Source organism: Calypte anna, chromosome 1 (genome assembly GCF_003957555.1).
Source record: "Calypte anna isolate BGI_N300 chromosome 1, bCalAnn1_v1.p, whole genome shotgun sequence".
NCBI classification, from domain to species: domain Eukaryota; kingdom Metazoa; phylum Chordata; class Aves; order Apodiformes; family Trochilidae; genus Calypte; species Calypte anna.
Genome location: NC_044244.1, coordinates 109,219,670 through 109,238,012, shown reverse-complemented (window position 1 = coordinate 109,238,012; position 18,343 = coordinate 109,219,670). Strand labels below are relative to the sequence as shown.

The 18,343-nt window shown below is 41.1% G+C and overlaps 2 protein-coding genes across 3 annotated transcripts; one reads left to right on the top strand and one right to left on the bottom strand.

Annotated features, from left to right (window-relative positions):
* Positions 1 to 1,264: 1,264 nt before the first annotated feature.
* On the bottom strand, positions 1,265 to 9,257 carry GET1 (guided entry of tail-anchored proteins factor 1). Of its 2 annotated transcripts, none has more exons than XM_030469545.1 (5): positions 9,034 to 9,257; positions 6,817 to 6,982; positions 5,345 to 5,412; positions 4,370 to 4,484; positions 1,265 to 2,921 (listed from the first exon to the last, which is right to left on the bottom strand). In XM_030469545.1, the coding sequence occupies exons 1-5, from the start codon at positions 9,121 to 9,123 to the stop codon at positions 2,848 to 2,850; spliced, it is 513 nt and encodes a 170-aa protein (XP_030325405.1). In that variant the 5' UTR covers positions 9,124 to 9,257; the 3' UTR covers positions 1,265 to 2,847. The 2 variants fall into 2 exon arrangements, with proteins under 2 accessions (XP_030325405.1, XP_030325406.1); XM_030469546.1 differs by lacking the exon at positions 9,034 to 9,257 and adding an exon at positions 8,800 to 8,902 and having other exon boundaries at positions 2,825 to 2,921.
* Positions 9,258 to 9,678: 421 nt separating this feature from the next.
* Positions 9,679 to 17,057, top strand: HMGN1 (high mobility group nucleosome binding domain 1). The gene is made up of 6 exons (XM_030469548.1): positions 9,679 to 9,858; positions 10,290 to 10,322; positions 10,431 to 10,460; positions 10,541 to 10,591; positions 13,556 to 13,687; positions 16,179 to 17,057. Exons 1-6 carry the CDS (start codon positions 9,844 to 9,846, stop codon positions 16,224 to 16,226), a joined length of 309 nt encoding a protein of 102 aa, XP_030325408.1. The 5' UTR covers positions 9,679 to 9,843; the 3' UTR covers positions 16,227 to 17,057.
* The last annotated feature ends 1,286 nt before the right edge of the window (positions 17,058 to 18,343 follow it).

The following is an 18,343-nucleotide window of genomic DNA, read 5'->3' as shown; positions in this document are numbered from 1 at the left end:
TGCTCAGTGCACACACACGTGCGTCTTAGGAAGGCTGCCTTAACAATTACATTTTTAGTTGTTAAAATGTGTCCAAGTTTGCCAAATTACAAAACAAATTGGTCTTTGTTTTGTAATTTCCAGGGTTTTTTTGTGGTCTCTGCATTCTGAATTTTGAAGCTGATTATTTGTTAGCTAGCTGAAGTGAGCAATCTGCATTCATGAGTTTCATCGTTAGTTCGTACCAAGAATGTGGTAAAAGAAATTTTTTTATTTTCTTCACTCCTGAAATAGTCTCCAGAATTCACAGATAAAAATATTTTTTCTATTACATTGTTTTCACTAGCATTATAAATCTCTAAAGCTTCATTCTTTTCCACTGTTAGAACTTACCAAAGCAGTTTGCCTGGTAACTTCCACAGCTGACATCCAAAGATGAATGTGCAAGAGTAAACTATTGTTTTGGAGAAGTCAGGCATATCCAGTTCTCAAAAAGCCTTTAAAAATTCCGTGTTTAAGGTTATGTAAGCGAGGGTAGGAGGATTATGTTTTGTTCCTCATAGTAATTCATGAAACGTTTGCAAATAAGGGAACTTAGGGAAAACTATGTCCATTCTACTAAAGAGAGCAGCACCTAAAAAAAGATGCAACAAACTAGATCTGAACCTTCTTGCAACATGTGTTTGTTCCAGGTCTTTTCAGATCTTTGAAGTAGTGCTTAAGCTGTGCAGTGGACAAGTTTCATAGCATGACTTGGTGCAGTCAGAAGTGTTTCTCCTCTGTGAACTGTTAGTGCTTCTGCAATGCCTTCACTGCTGTCCCAAAGCTAAAGGCAAACAAGCAGACAGAACCCAACACTCCTGTTTGCACGGATGAGGTGACAAAAAGCCTTTCACACAAATGTTTGGAGCAGAGCAGCTAACAAACTGCATGTTTGATGACCTTACACCGTGTGGATAAACAGCAAAAGCCACTGTGAAGATTTTATATTATGCTGCTTAACTTCTTAAGCTCTGTAGCAAGCTAAGTAGTGAGGTAATTGGGTGCATCTTTGGATTCAGAAATGTCCATGTCATAGTTAAATCACCTGACCCAAATTCTTAAAAAAAATACTAAATTAGACTTGTTGCTTACAATAATATCTCCTTATGAAATAACATGGTGGGGGGTGGAGCGGAATGGAGTGGATGTTGGCTTGGGGGGTTTATTTTGTGGGGCTTGTTGGGGCTTTTTTTTAGGAAAACTATGACTAACACAGAAAATGCACTAGGAAACTTGAAATTATTTGAAAAGCTTTATTTAATAAAAGACAATTATACATAACATTTAATCACAACATTTTTTCTTGGTATTTACTGCATCTATTTTCACAGTGGCTAAACTTAATCCCTAACATAAAACTACTTTTTTTTTTTAAATTAACGTTCAAAAATGCCCAAGCATTTCATGCACATATACACACAATGTCTCATGACCTTCTGAGCTGATTTCTAAATGTTCTGCTAATTATCAAGGGTCCCTAGCCCTTTCCTTCCTACAGGAAGGCAAAGGACCTCAATTACACAACAGATGCATTCAACTGTACAGCATGGGAAGCTGAACAAGAATCATCAAAGCCCAGCAGAGAAGGAAAAGGTGTTCCCTGGAGCTTTGTTCAGGCTCATATCAAAAAAAAAGGAGGTGTGGAACAAGAAGTTTATGACCCAGCCATTTGTCTTGTGGGACAGCAATGACAGGGTAGCAGACGCCACTGTGGCTTGGAAGATAACAGAGATTAGCAGCTGTATTACAGACACAGTACTATAAAGAATTCTGCCTGCCTTTAAATTCAAAATATTGCAGTTACTTCTTGCATCTAAACACAGCAAGAAGGATTTACTCAAAAGAAGAATATTGTTTTCCCTTCTCCTCCTGCTTGTTACCACTCTGTTACTACTTTAGACATTTAAATTACTACTTTGCCTTTTCACATTTACCCAGTGGTTTTGCACTGTCCTGGCCTGCCATTAATCTATGCTAAAGCCCTTAGAAATGTGGTGCTCTGGAGGAACAGCACTGTCTTCTAATTTCTCTTTCTTCACATGGATCTTGAGAAGGCTGACCAGAACTTCTCCCAAACACAGAAGGAAATTGTTTCAGTAATCCTCACTCAGTTTGAGAAGCAGAAAAATATGTCATGGAAGGAGAAGTCACTGATCAATAAAGTGGGGAAAAAATCAAGTGTCCAATAAGTTTTAAAGGTAGCCAGCTGTCCTGTATTTGGCAACTGAGTGAGTCTCTTAAGGCTTGATTATGCAAATATATGAATAACATTTTCTAAAATAGCACAAGAATACACCAATTTTAGTATAAAAAAAAACCAAGGAGGTAACTAGTTCTGCTTTATGCTAAGCCAACCAAACCACCCACCTCTGTCCTCTAGCACTACTTGTCACCAAATATAATCCCACCTTTGGGTGAAAATGCCATGTTATACAGCAAAGAAACAATAAATCTCCCAAATTATTTCCTAATGCCAGTGCATTTCCATCTTCAAAATATGAAATCCAACACTTAGATTTCGGTGAACATGTACCATGACAAAGTCTTATGGTTCTGTCATGAATCACTGTTTATACTGGTTGAAATAGACATAAAATCAGGTTCTTTAAGTACCAATGCTATTCTTTGAAAACTGACCACCAAACTGAAAACCAAAGAAATGATAAAATAAATCACAAGGAATACAGACTGATTCCAAACAAAGTGGCCAAGGTTATCTCAGACCTAGTCTCATGAAGGACATCTGTTCTCTTTTTTTTTTTTAAATAATTTAAAACAGTAATAATGAAAATGTAGTTAAGGACTCCATGGATTACTGAGATCGCTTCAGCTGAAAGGGTGTAGCATGATAGCTACAACTTTATTACAAACCACAAGCCAGCATGTAATTCCAACACCACCTGGAAGAGATACAAAACACAATTTAGCACATTGCATCAGTAATCTGGAAGCACACGAGCTTCTACAAACAACTTTGGAAGTGTAATAAAGGAGTTATGAGGTGAACAAGAACATCTTTCTTTTTATAAAGAAATATCTCATCCAAGGGATGGCAGCAAACTCCAGCCTTGTTCTGAGAAACACTGAAGACTGTCTGGAGAAGAGTGCCAGATAACTCAAATATGAGCCAAAGTGCAGTATATACAACCCACAGCTAAAAACATCTGCAACATACCTAACAGAGGATGTCTAAGGTGCTGAATTTAAAGGCATGGCAAGTAACATAACACTTTGCTAGAACCTAAATTCAAATGTTGAGAAGCAAAAAGTAAATTTACTCTGAAATTTAAATGTCTTTTAAAAAGTATTCAATGCAAACTTCTTTCCCCTTGTTTCCCAAACATTTAAAGAGAAATATGTAAAACTGAGACCTTCACTACTGACCCAGATGTCTTGCACTGCGATTTTACAGGGTCCTGTCATTCCAACTAGCAGCACAGAAAGGGAACAGACAGTGTGCCATGACTGTAATACACAGCCAGTCCATATTTCAGACTACACAGAATCATGCTACACACTATCACAGAATACATAAGTGACTCATAGCACACACATGAAGAAGCCACCATCTGGTGATTTTTATACATTTTTGTGCATATCATCTAGAATTCAAAACTCATCTCTTAACTGTGATTATCAGCCAAGAAAAAAAAAAAATTAAAAAATTAAAACATTTGAAGGCAGGCGTGGATGTGAACCTTTTTAATCCCTTCAACAATTACATAAATAAATGTCTTCCACAGACTTCTTCCACCCTGCACAGAAGCAGATTCTTCTCTTGCCCAGTAACCATGCTGGATACAAGGAATTCTCTAGACAGCTATTAAAGATACAACAACATGCAATTCCAACAACATATTTTGGAATTCCTTGTAAGGCAGTTAGGACTTACAAATCTAGTGTGAACATTCACCAGCAGCATTCTAGATTGAAGGGGGATTTCCACACTTCATTGCCATGTCATTCTGCCTGTCCACTTATCCTGTAAGTGCAGAGCTAACCACACTTCTCACTCAGAAATGGGTATCTGCAACCTGTGATACCGTTCTGATCGTTAATTTGTTAAATTGCCCTAAAGAAAAGGATTTAAGTAGGCAAAAATGCAACAGAAGTATGATGGGGGAAAGGGTGGGAACAGACAAGACAAAATGCCAAGAGAGAGCATTCCTAAACTTAGATGCTATGAAACCCTAGCCGTTTGTAGGAAACACATGCAAGCGATACAGAGTGATGAAGCATTTGCCCATTTTTAAACCAAATTCTACTGGACTTTTCAACACAAAAATATTTCAAATTTGAAATCTTCTGCAGCTTGAGGAACACATTTTCTCCCATGTGCACTCCTTACCTGCCACACCAGTAGGAAAAGCTACCAAGCGCTCCAGTGGAGTGAGCCATTTGCTGGGAAGCACTGTCACTGGCTCAGAGTAGTACTTCCAGATCAGAGAGATCATCAAGGCAGCCTGGAATTGAAATTATTATCAGCTTGGATAATAATGCATATCAAAATACATTTCCACCATTATTTTGAAGCTCTAAATAACAAATTCTTATTAAATGGAATAGTTTCTTTGTTATGCTACCTTGTTCTTAACCAAGTTCAAAATATTCTGGAACTCAGCATAACCTTAAATTTATACACAATATTAAGAAGTAGCAGTGAGATGTTAGAGAATATTATTTCTTTTGAGACTCTGGTCCCAAACATAGTCATAGTAATTGTTAAATTCTAATGACTGTTTGTAGTCATAATCCTTGCCTTCTAGGCAACTTACTTTAACAGTACCATAAGGACAATTTCAGGTTGACCACTGTCATCCTTATTAGCAGACAATTCTTTGGCATCAAGTCTGAACTACAAGCAATCTGATGGGGCACCAGGGTGAAATTTGTGGCAGCTCTAAGTGGAGATTTACATTGTTATCATGAGCACATTTTTTTTTCAAAACCATAAGTAATATATATTTACAGGTATCAGAACTTTCCTGGATCCAGTGCCACAGATAAATGTAAAAAAACAAAAAACAAACAAAAAAAAGAACAGTGAAGAAAGAGCTAAGACTAACCTCTATCTTGTCATCTCAAAACCAGAAACACTGAGCTAAAATGAAAGTCAAAAATCCTTTCACCCACAATTACCAGACCTTATCAGCAACATCTTTCCCTTGTATTTTAAGAAACTCTTCCAGTTTGGCATGCACTGAGTCACTGGAATGTCAAACACCTTTGTAACTCATCATCAACCAATACATGCAGGAGAGAATTCTAAGACTACTGAGAATTTGGTTTAGTACTTTGTATTCATAATAAAATATTTACTTACTTGTAAGATGTAGAACACAATATTTATAACCCACTTTATCTTGGCTAATTGGGCAGTTCGTGCTTTCACTGTTAAAAAAAAAAACCTCTGCATTATTTTTAATAGTAAATCATACTTACACAAAATTATAACTTATTAATATTTCAACTCTTCAACTCAAGACATTACACTGTTTAAAATTTCAATTGACTCATAGCTACATTAAAAATCTCCTTCTGCAAGAAAGTCCTAGGTTCATATTACACAAGTTTCTTATTAACACTGTTATGAAAAGCTGTAAAACACTGATGGTACAGAGGAGAAATGCCACACGTAATCAAGAGCACAATTCCCAAATGAAAATAGTCACTGAGGCTACTAGTTTAAGAATGTGCTTCAGATGAAGCATGAAGTATATTTTTCCCTTTCCTAAAAGGGGAGAATGATGAGTTTAATAGATGGATTTCATTTCATTCAAGAACATAGTTAACTCTATTCCTTCTCTGCATGAATCTTGGTCAGGCAAAGTAGGAAAATTTTTCTTCTCTTATGGTGCCTCAGACCAATAGAAAGAATCCCAGTGAAGACAGCATAACTTCAAACATAATGGTGGCATAAATTTTCTAAACCAACATTTTCAGTTGCTAAGTAAACTACCCAAATCTAGTTTAATTGAAATTATTGGGTTAAGAATCATACTACTGAAATTAATTCAAGACTGCCAGTTGCCCCAAAACATTCATACCTTCTGCACAGGGATTGCAGACAAAGCAAGTAGTCTCCTATGCTGTTAGGATCAGCTATTGAATTTGGGCAAAGACAAGAGCAAAAGCTCTGGTGCCAAAGGTCTACATGTACTTTCTACCAAGGGATGACGGACTATACTACTACAGAATCCTAACTGAGGCAAAGCACTATAGCTTGATCACAAAATCTGCTGCATAAGATCAAGCAGGATTGCAAAAATAACAGGGAAAGAACTTCTCTGGTTACTTTATAGATTAAGGCTTTATCATCTTGTAGCACACCAACCAAATAATAGAATCATGAAATGGTTTGGGTTGGAAGGCACCTTTAAAGGGTGCCCTGAGACAGGCAAGGACACCTATCACAGACCAGGCTGCTCAAACCTGGCCTTGAGCACCCCCAAGCAGGGGGCATCCACAACCCCCCTGGGCAACCTGTTAAATAGCCCTGACCAACCAATGCATCCTTTTGCAGTGAAAATACACAACAGCAGATGTCCTCAACATTTGGTAAAGCCCAGGAAATTCCTCATAAGAAATTTTTTCTCTCTGAATCACTACCTTATAAGTGCATGCAGAACCATGCACAACTGAAAGACAAGCAAGATCTCCAAGACAGAAAGACAGTAACACCAGAAACTGGTAAGAGGAGAAGGAGAAAAGTTGAAGAAACACAGCTAAAATTGAAAACACCCTTGACAAAATGCTTTTCAGGAACTAGAAAAGGGAGTAAACATTGCACTTTACCATGAGTTTTAAGCTTGTCAGTCATTTTGTTAATCTTCCTTTCCAGACGGGCATATCTAGCAAACTCATCCATCATACTAATTGTTGAGAGTTCTTGCTTCATGCCCTGAATCTCAGCTCTCATTTGGGATTCCTGCTCTGCATCTTTTTGTAGCAATCTGGATATCTAAGAAGTAAAGAGACCGTATCAGTTAGTATTAGTTATCTAGAACTCCATAGATTTTCTTTAACATGTTAATTATAATCTATTTATGTACTCAAAAACCTCCTGTTAAAAAAAGGCTTTTATCAAGACACAGCAAAACCTTGGCTTAACATCTGCAATATATTCTAAAAACCAAAGGATTTTCACTCTCTTGTTCTGGCTAAAGCAAACCTGAAAGGGTTTTATCGCTGTTGGGCAGTGATTTTCAACTTTTCTAACTATGGCTGATGCCTTTTCCTTCTCTATTTCTTCTTTCACCTCCTCATCCCCCGACTCCTGATGCTGCCGCTTCCCAAGATCTTTCCAACCTCCCAGGCTCTGCCTGTGGCTGCATCCTGAGCTGAATTCTGTCCTCCCACCTTGCAGTTCTCAAGCTCTTGGTTGATGAGTATCTGATGTAAGTGCAGGGAAGGAATGGTGAAACACTCCTCATCACTACTGCTCTCTCTAGCTCCAGCAATGCCCTTTACTCATTTTTTGTTGCCATTTCCAGCTCTAAGAGCCCAATTTTAGACCTCAGCAATTATGCATAGCTCACCAACTGGGAATCACTCCTCCAGATTACAGATTATCTAGCCTGGGCTGTCAGAAACACAGTAACAGCCACACTGGCTGAGAGGTGTGATCCATCTCGTGCACTATCTTACCACTGCTTCGAAACCAGAAACACAAATTTCCATTAATAGTTATTATTAGCTTCTGACATTATCCATGCATTTAAATGCAGTTTTCTTATAACATCTCATTGGTTTTTGGCTAAAATTATTTGCTACTGGCAGAAACGTAAAAAAAAGTGATTATGTGCTAGCAAGTACTTTCTCCCCTTCTTTCCCTCCTTTTCATGAGGCATCACCTGCTTATTACTTCATGAACTCCTTTTACCTTAAAAATCAGGATACAAAGAACATAAAACCTTTTTCTTGATGCAAATCTTTGTAGCTTTCTCAAGACAGGTAATTTTTTCCCCACAACGTGTTCAGAACTCCAGTGAGAACATTACACTACTTTGTCACAAACCACAGCATAATGTTAAGCAGATTTTCATTGTCATATGTAGTGACCCCGAGTGCAGCCTTCCAAATTGGTATTTTAACTTTTAAAGGATTTTTATCGATTACCAAGCAGTGTACACTGATCCGTGTGACAGTGAAGTTACATGAAAGAGCAGAATGATAGTTTTTTTACTGTTGTTTCTGATATGTAAATTTATTTCTCAGTTTATTGGTCCGTTGTTCTGTTATCCAGGCTTCCACAGAAACGCTTAAGATCACCCCAGGGGGCATCCTGATTAGTGACAGCAATTTAAGGCTTTTTTTTTTTTTTCCTATGACGCCTAACTCCTTAATCCCTGATCTCCCTTCTCTATAGAGGATATGTCCATCTGTCGAAAACATGGAAGACTGAGCAACATTGTTCTTTATATTCCCTGCAGTGTTCTAAAGGCTGGAGCCTCAAGAGCATCATTTACAGACGATGCTGTCTGTAACTCATTCCGCACAACTTCGCTTCCAAGTTCTGCTTAACCGAGGCTGTCACGGCATTAGGTTTCGCCATCTCCAGTTTTGCCCACTATCAATCCTTAAGCTTCCCAAGGCCAGAAGCACCAGAGGCACCGCCACCCACAGCAGAGGATGCCCGCCGGGCATTGCCAGGCACCCAAACCCCACCCGGAGCCCCCCATCGCTTCCCTTTACCCCTTCACTCAGCTGCCGGGGGTGTGTGTGTGTGTCACCACCTCCGGAAGGCCCTGCCCGCAGCCTCACCCCCACCTCACCCACCGCAGGGCCTGACGCCTCTGCTACCAGCCCCGCTCTGCTGCGGCGGAGCAAAGCTTGGGCGGGAGAGGGCAGCGCGCAGCCCTGCCACCCGGGATGGGGGGCGGAGGGATGCGGCTGGGGGGGGGAAGGATAGATGCGACAGGGGGAGGGATGCGGCGGAGGGCAGAGGGCCGCGGGTCCCCCAGCGTAGGGGCGGCATGCAGCGGGCGGGGCGGGAGCGGTGACGCCACTCACGATGGAGGAGCAGGAGGGCAGGAGGATCTTGAGAGCGTTGCAGAGGAAGACGGAGCTCAGCACCAGCAGCCACGCGCCGCTCTCCGCCATGCCGCACACAAACTCCCCCCCACACCTTCACCACCACCTCCTCCCTTCCCCCGGCGCTAACAGAGCCCCAGGGCGGGCGGCATTGGGGCGGAGAGAGGCGGAGCGGGCCCCGCCCGCCCCCCCCTCCGCCGCCTAGTGTCCCCCGCCCGCCCCCCCCCTTTTCCCGCGCACGTGGGACGGCGGGTGCCTGCCCGTGCGTGAGGGGAAATGGGGACAGGTGGCGGCCACGTGACTCGGTCCGGCCAATCAGCAGGGCGGGAGGCAGGCGGAGGGGGGAGTAGGTGAGGCGAGATATCCCGCCTCGCGCCAGGCGGCGTTAGGGCGCGCGAGAGCAGTGGCCCCGCCCCCTCTCCAAAGCGCCCCCGCGGTGGAGGGGAGGGAAGGGAAGGAGGGGGAATGAGAATGGGGATGAGGGAGGGCGGTGCCAGCGGCCGCTGGAGAGCGGGAGCGTCCCCCACCCTCCCTCCCTGCCGGCGCCCCCTCCTACCCGCCCGCCCTCCCCCCTCCCTCTCTCCGTCTCCAATCCGGCTGGATCCTGTTGCGATGCCGCTGGCGCTGCTGGGATGGGGAGGGGGAGGGGGCGGTTTCCCTGCGCAGCGAGGCTGGCTCGCAGGCAACCGCAGCCGCTCGCCGTGAGGCACCGAGGGCGTGCAGCAGCCGGGAGGGAGCCACCGCAGCTCCGGGGGTCGCGGCCGGGAGCCGCCGACACACAGCCTCGCCATGCCGAAGAGAAAGGTGAAGCGGGTGGCAGCGAGCGCAAACGACGACGGGGAACCGGCGCTGCCCGGGCCAACCACCGCTGCGGGGAGGGGAGGGCAGGGCAGGGCGGTCTGTCCGAGCGGGGATGGGGCTTGGAGGGAAGCGGCCGCTCCGTCCGCACCGGTGCGGCGGCCGTTAAGGCTCGTTGGCTGGGGACAGCCGCTTCCCATGCTCCGTACCCCATGACGGGGGCCCCGCTAGGGGCAGTGACGGCGCCTGGAAGGTTCGGCGGGATCCCGCCGGGCGCCTCGCCTCTCCGGGAATGGCAATCCGAAAGCAGCGGCGGCGGGAAGGGGCGGGAGGCCGGGCGGGCGGGCGAGCGGCGTTGTCAAACGCCCGCCCTCCCGCCCCGCCGACGATGGCTTCGGGCGCCTGCGCAGGCTGAGGCGGGTTGTTTGTGTTGGCAGGTGACGGTGGCGGACGGGGAGGCCCCCGAGGAGGTAAGTGCCCGGGGCAGGGTGGAGGAGGAGGAGGAGGAGGTGGCGGTCAGGCGGGGCTCACCCCCGGCCCGCCCGCTCACGCTGTGTCTCTGTTTTCCCCGTCTGTAGCCGAAGAGGCGATCGGCGCGGCTGTCGGCTGTAAGTAGGGGAACGAGAGGGAGGGGGCTGTAGCAGGAAGGGGATTACCGAGGGCTGAATCTCTTGTTCTTTCCTCTCAGAAACCTGCTCCTGCCAAAGCGGAGCCGAAACCAAAAAAGTTAGCGGCAAAGGTGAGTGTCACTGGGAAGAGGGGAGAGAGCGGAGGTGGTCGAGTTTGTTGTGCAGGTGTCTGGGAGCTCCCTAGTTCCTGTCGTCGATTCAGGGCGGTGTCTGAACCTTTTCACTCATCTTTGCAAGTTCCTTGTGGTGGGCATGTGTATGTAGTTGAAGTATCGTTTTCAGATGCTTCTGCCGGTATCTACAGCTACCTTCTGCCACTGTTGGAGTAGATCCCTATAAGCGCTCGAAGTATTAAGTAGAACTATAGGCACTTATTTGTGTGTGTTAGATGGTTGGTACTGGGTAGAACTCTTGAATGTCAAAGCAATTGTATGTAAGCTTATATTTTAATAGTGTAACAAAAGGGGAGAAAATACACTCGCAGTTTAATGCAGCGTGTTAGGACAGGAGAAATAGTTGTGCTGCCACTGGAAAAGTTCTGAGCTTCCATTCATGCAGCCTAGCTTTTGTGTGTGTGTGTGTGTGTGTGTAAGCATGGTTTAGGGTGATGTCAGTTTGTCAGTATAGCCTTCATGGTGCCAGTAAATGAGGTGTAGAAGCCTTTGTTTCCTGGGAGAAAAAAAAAGGTTATCTATCTGTTGACTTGTTGGTCTATGTGTGTTTAAATGTTCCTTTTTGATTATAAACTTCTCTATATAATAGTTTATGGCTTAAGAGCTTTTTAGATATACAGACCTCTGCTTTGCAAACTTCTCCACGTTTTTATTTTACTAATCCTATTGAACAGTCACTTCACCAGTAACACACGTTCATTCCAACAATTTGAATATCGGAGCATTCCCGTTCTCAAAGTTGTTAGCCTAAAGTATTTAAGATTCACAGTTTTAGAAGTTCTTATTCTCATGTTCTAGCATCTTTCACGTGGTCTAATTCTTAAGTTTCATCTAATTCATCTAATTAAAATTTATCTTAATTCTTAAAGCTGCTAGTTAATGCCGAGTGATGTGCATAATACTGACCTGCTGCCTGTAGCTACTTTACTTTTAGAAAGAAATATTTCCACAGTTCATAGATGGGAACATATTAATCTAAAACCAAGGACATCACAAATGACTGTAATCTTAAAATATTGAATAGCACACCTTGCACAAGGGCCCCATGGAATACTGCTGTAGTGTGAATATGTGAAAAGACTTTATTTTTAAAATTTATATTCCATTGGTAATTCAAATAAATGTATGACTTGGTTTACATTTGATTGTATTTGTTCTAAAAGTCATGTTGTCACTGAAGGTTTTTGTCATTTGGATAACATGCTCTTTTGTTCTGATTGTGTTTTACTTCTCTAGCTTCAGTACTCTCTCATTTTAGGTATTTCTGAACCTAATCTAAATGTATTTAAATGTATTGCATAAATACTCAGATACCAGTCAAATTAATTTTTTTTTTCAATTGGTATCTTTTCACTGTATTTGAGTCATCAAAAGATGATGCTTTGCATCAGCTACTTAAATTTTTAAAAGCTTTCTTTACAGTGTTTTTTCTGGCTGGGAAAAGTTTGTGCATTATGGAGTTACTTAGTGGTTTTGTTACTTTTTAATTTTTACAATTGAAACACAAAGGTTACATGTTATGAAATTGTCTGTTATCTTAATTTGTAATAGTTTAGTCTTTATAGCATCAAAGGTTTTTTTGCATCCACATGTTTCATAATTTTTTATCTGTGTACTTGAACATATAAAAAATGGTCTTTTCTAAAAATTTCTTAGGTTATATGGATATCAGTGATTAGGTACTTGGCACATGAGGCTTCAGTATCACTTTTTCTTTTTTCCTTGTGTGTCATGTATATGTAGACTTATTGCATGTTTGTTTCTAGTGGTGTGAAAACAACTTTGCTGAACACTTGCAATTATTTGACACAATCTTAGTTTCATGAAGACAGTATAATACATGAGCTTAAAATAGGAAATTATTCAGATAGCTATTAAAAAGGTGTAAGAGTATATTAAGGAAGTTGCATGGTCTTTGTAAGGAAGAATGCTTGGAGTGGATATAGTATGGAGTATTTCTGACCAAATGGTTTTTAATAATAATTTAAAATAAGCATTTCTACAGTACCTCAAATATGCAAAAATTATGTAACTTCATTTATGGGAAGTGAATTTTAGGTCAGAGAAAACAAATTTGGACATAATGTGAAGAACACATATGAAAGGCACAAAATACTTCCAAAGAGATATGATGCGTTTTAAGGTAGCGGTCTTCTGCTCAGAGGTGTAAGTGTGTAGCATTCTCCTGCCATTTACTTATGTTGCACTTGCCCAGAAAAAGTCAGTTTGTCATTTATTGAAAGTTATTGGTATTATAAAATAATATTGGGCAGAAGGTGTCATTCTCATTAATCTATTAAACATTAATAGAAACATTAATCTAACATAGAATTGGCAGGAAAAAATTAAGTAGAGGAATCAGCTGGAGAGTAGGCAAGCTTCCTAGGACTTGGTGGCTGTAAGGAATGCTTTGGAGAATGTGTTACATACTTATATGAAAATGGCTCCTGAACAGATAGATCTTCACTACCCATTCAGCAGCAGTCATGTAGGTACAGAGGATGTGGCAGAGGTACCAGCAGAGCAGCACTTAAATCAATACTTCAGGGTGATGCATTTGTTTAGGTGGGTTACTGAAATTCCTTCCTACTGATAAAAGAGTGAAGTGCTTTGTATTTATTATGTGGAAGGACTGCATTGCTCTTTATATCTCATGAGGTTAAATAATACAGTACTGAGTTCATCCCAGTTTGAGTCTGTGATCTTACTGACTACGTGAAACTGTGATTCATTTGTCTATATATAGTTTGGAAACCTTTTTGGCAGTAGAATTATGTAGTAGTAGTCATTGGTAGTAGCTCTCTGTTTTGCAAGTTGACCTTGAGTTTGTGTGGGTTTTATTGTCAAAGTTTGCCTAGTAGGTCATAGGAATTTACTTACCAGAAAATTATTTAATTGTAGGATAAATCTGAGGAAAAGAAAGCTCAATCAAAGGGGAAGAAGGGGCCTAAAGGAAAACAGGCAGAAGAGACAAACCAAGAACAGACAAAGGACAACTTGCCTGCAGAAAATGGGGAAGCTAAAAGTGAGGAGGTAAAGTTTTCCATATTCTTTGGGGCAAAGCAGCTGGATAACTTACTGCAGTGGGTTTTCTACCAGGATACAAATCTACCAGGATACTGCAGTTTTTATAATACTATCAATTTCTGCCAAAACAAAGATGTAGGCTATTGAGACATTAGTAAATACACTGGAAAATTCTAGTTGCTCCAAAAAGAGTTGTAGTGATGTGATAACAGCCCCCAAAATTAAGGAAAAAGGTGAGGTTTTGACCAAAGTTCCTGTACAGGCTAATGTCCTTCAGAGAGGTGCTATTTGCCCTGCAGGTAGGTGTTGGCAAAATAATACCTATTGTATGTACAGAGGGGGATACTGCTTTGTGTGTGGGTAGGTGTCTGTCTTTGGAGGGTTTGGTTTGGGTTTTAGTCCACCTTTGCTGTTACTGGAAGAGAAGAACTTTCTTGCTGCACAGTTTCTTGACTAGTGAAATTTTCATTTTCTTGGAACTGGAAACAGTTTACTCTGAAAGTGAACCGATTTAACCAAAGCTGAGGTACTCATAGGATTCATAGACACACTGTTGGCAGAAGGGTCAAGTTGGTGCAGGGATGGAAGAGAAAGTCCAAGAACTACTAATAGTGTTGCTGAAGAAATGAACATGCCAAATCAGTCTTGGCTCTAATACTGTACTAAAATGGCTGTGTTGCTGGAGTTTCTAGAGTCACTGATAATCTAACTTAAAATATCCTCCACACTGTATTATTTTTCTGAAACATGGACATAATTTGGTTTAAAATTTAGGACAGTCTGTAGGGAGAAGTGGTGCCTCTTGGTAGGGCAGCTGTTAACAACTGGATGAAACAGTTTTCATGTGTTAGCAGGCCTAGAATTAGTCTCCTGTTTCAGCAATACTGAATGCCTCACTCATTTTAATTAGTTCAGCTGAGTTTGCTGATAAGATGATTTTTTATTTAAATGAGTGATTCATGCTTCTTGTCTGGTTATTGCACATAATTTTTTCAAGACAGGAAAGAACCCTGTCTGAATTCTATCACACTGATCTATCAGTGTGAACATAGATCTTCAAGTAGAGGAGAAGAGTATTCAGTTTTGAGGTAGATAATGCGTTTTGGTGGGTGAAGAAGGTGCAGGATGGTACATGAGTATACAAGACAACTTACTTTGGGGTAACAGTTTTTCACTTCCAAAGCTTATAATACGGTCTTTGTGAAAAAGTTGTGTTATAAGTGGGAATACTTTAGCTGGCATAACTTCTGTGTAGTTCTGTATTACTGTCATATAAGGTGGCCTCTTAATTTGTGCGTGTCGGATTTCAGCAATACCAGCAAAAGTTAAATTTGGCAGTTTTTCTCAGCTGGGGTCTACTTAATACACCCGTGCAGAGATGATGTCAATTTATAAGGAACGGTTGGTAACTTCTGGGGCACATCTCTGTGCTGATCTCACTTTAGTCTCACCAGCAAAAATTGCAGCTTTAATGTAATACTTTAATCTAGATAAGGCAGGGTTGTTGGACATTCCAGTTTTCGATCAGGACAATAGTGTCAGTGATGCCATTGTTAATGGGCAATCTGGTGAAAGGCCAGCGAGGACTTCTGGTGACAAGGTGACAATGCCTACAAATGGAAATGGCTTCTGTGCTACATCCTTCAGATTCTGTGCTTCATCCTTAAAAAGCTTCCCCCAGGTGGCAGCAAAGACTGAACGGGTGTTGGGGTTCCTCTTTGGGTACTGCTGGGACTAAAAAATCAGTTCTGTGGGTGGTGCTACAAAGCTTTGGAATAAGTATAACTGATCTGTTCAGACTTTTTTTTCTTTTTCTACATTGCAAATGCTCTGAGTTTTCTGATCTAGATAAATTTGTAACTTCAGTCAGTTAAGTTTGTATGAACTTTATGAAGTTGAGATGTACCATATAAACTTATACAGTATAGCTTCGCTGCTACAGTTCAGTTTCACTGAATATATTTTTGCAAAATTATGTTTACTGCAGTACGGTGTTTCTAAGTCTTAGTTACTTTAAAGCATGGTAAGATTTGAGAGTACGTTACTGCTGCGCTGAAAATTAAATTAATGAAGGGTATCTATAATATCTTTTTTTAAACACCCTGTCTGTAGGGATTTTAGCTTAGTAGGTTTGGAAGCTCCTTTTCCTGTCACAGAGGCAGTAATTGAAATGGGCTTTGCTCTCTGAAAAAAATAAAAATCCTTTGCACTATGTATTGAGTAGTAACAATAGCAACATTTGAAATTAATATGGATACATCTGAAGAGACAGAAGCCTTTTCAAGACAGCTTGATTTTTAGCAGGTCATTTCCCAAGAGAAATAAGCAGCTCATGACACCAGTTTATTAAAGCTGTAAAGCACAGTACGTAGAAACAAGCTACAGTTGTTCTGTATGTCAAGACATCTAATGTGCACATTAAAACCACTGCAAACCAAGAGACTGAGTCCCAAAGAAACTTTCTGCATTGAAATGTTCTGTTTTTCTGTCTTTTCAGACCCCAGCAGCTGATGCAGCAGTAGAGAAAGAAGCTAAGTCTGAGTAACATTGGGTACCAAGTCTTTAACTGGTGGTCCTTATACCTTTCTTCTTGTACAATTCAGAGGAATATTTTTATCAACTATTTTGTAAATGCGAGTTTTTTAGTAGTTCTAGAAAACACATTTTTAAAAAGGAGAGAATCCCAACTCAACCCATTTTTTTACATATTTAGATAAGTGTAAATGCTTTTTTTAAGTGGTAAAATCATGTACTGGTTGTCTGTTTTCTATGAAACCAGAAATTAATGGCATATTACATTAAGGAGAGGGCTTGGGAGCCTTTAGGCTTCACGTTCAATAGACTGAGGGACAGTTTTTCTATCCTATTAATGAAGCATAACACAGATCAGACTTTGGAATTCATAATATGTTGAGAATGTCTTAACATTTTAGTTATTTATCTGTGGTTGTACCATCAGTAGAATTGCTTATCTAATAAAACTGCTCCCTAGTGTTGGATTTCTTGCTGAGTGATGTTATATCTGTGACAAAGTTATTTCTTGTAGTTGCAGCTTATTTTTCCCAGCAACTTTGTAGCTGTGATGTGAAAGATTGGAAACCTTTTATTATATCTTTAAATACTGGCTAAGTAGAAGTTTTTTCTTGGCAGATGTAACTTGTTAGGTCCGTGTTTGAGGTACTGGAACTTCACATTCAGTTTTAAAGGACAGCTTGTCTACAAATATCGAACAAAAAGTATTTGAAATAGTCTTAGGAAAGAGAACCACAATAGTTTTTAGATTTAAAAAACTATGTGAATAAAAAAAAAATGTAAGATTGTTCATAGTGTCTGTGATCACCAAACAGAAGCCAAATAAATCTTGATTATGAAAGGATGTTTCTGTAGCTCCTGCATTGACCCTGACAATTCTCAATATAAATGGTGCAATTATTTGTTCTTAACCACGGTCTTAATATTAAAATTGTGCTTTTCAAGAGATGGATAGTAATGCAGGGAATAAGTAACAAGACAAGAGGACATGGTCTTAAGTTGTGCCAGGGGAAGTTTAGGTTAGATATTAGAAAGAATTTCTTTACGGAGAGGGTGATCAGACATTGGAATGGGCTGCCCAGGGAAGTAGTGGATTCTCCGTCCCTGGAGATATTTAAAAAGAGACTGGATGTGGCACTCAGTGCCATGGTCTGGTAACTGCAGCGGTGGTTCAAGGGTTGGACTCGATGATCTCTGAGGTCCCTTCCAACCCAGCCAATTCTACGATTCAATGATTCTAAGTAGCAAGTAGAAAACCACAGTTGTGGAATTGATCTTTCCATTTTGAAAGCTGGTAACTTAGTACTGCTTCTGTAATCCTAAAAGAATGAAAGAAAATAAGTATAAGCATCAGACATTTTCACCTGTTCAGAACCTCAGATTTGCATATGCACGCCTGTGTACATAACTGCTTTAAGGACGAATCACAAAGCAGTCCCCTGGAACATGAATTGATCAGACACGTTGCTGTCGTGTTGGAAATGTATTGGTATTTTCCTAAATCCTGCCTTAAAATCCTTGGGAAAAATAAACCTTGGCTGTGAAATTCCCCAGGTATAGGTCAGCATATGTAATGGAACCCATCAGGGATGTGCCATGAAACAGCCTGCACAGGAGCCGGGAGGGAAGTACAAGGAAACTTCCCTTTTGGTACTGCTGAGCTTTTTAGGGGAGCTTACTGTGCTGTGAGCAGGTGAAGCCACTCTGTGAGATTGCAGGGTGGCAGAGCATCATTTCAGATAAAATACACTTGTGCTGAGGAGCTAATTCCTGCAGTACAAAACTGCCTTTCTTGATGTATTTCAGAAAATGGAATCAATCTTGTTGAAGATTTAACAACCCTTCATCAGAAAGGGACATACTAAGTATATATTACTTCACCTTAAGATTTAAAAAACAAACAAACACCGTACAGCAGTACTTCAGTTCTCTCAGAGAGTGCACAGTTGTTTTGGTGTTTTGGGTTTTTTTTTTTCCCTCTGTTTCACATTATTATGCCTAATGGCAGCATGTAGCAGCAGCATGGTTTTATCTTACCAGTCTATTTGATACCAGTCAGGCATGTGTCAGAGTTATGATTGAAAAGTAATGTTTATTCTCTGGGGTTTTTTGTTTTGTTTTTCCTCCACT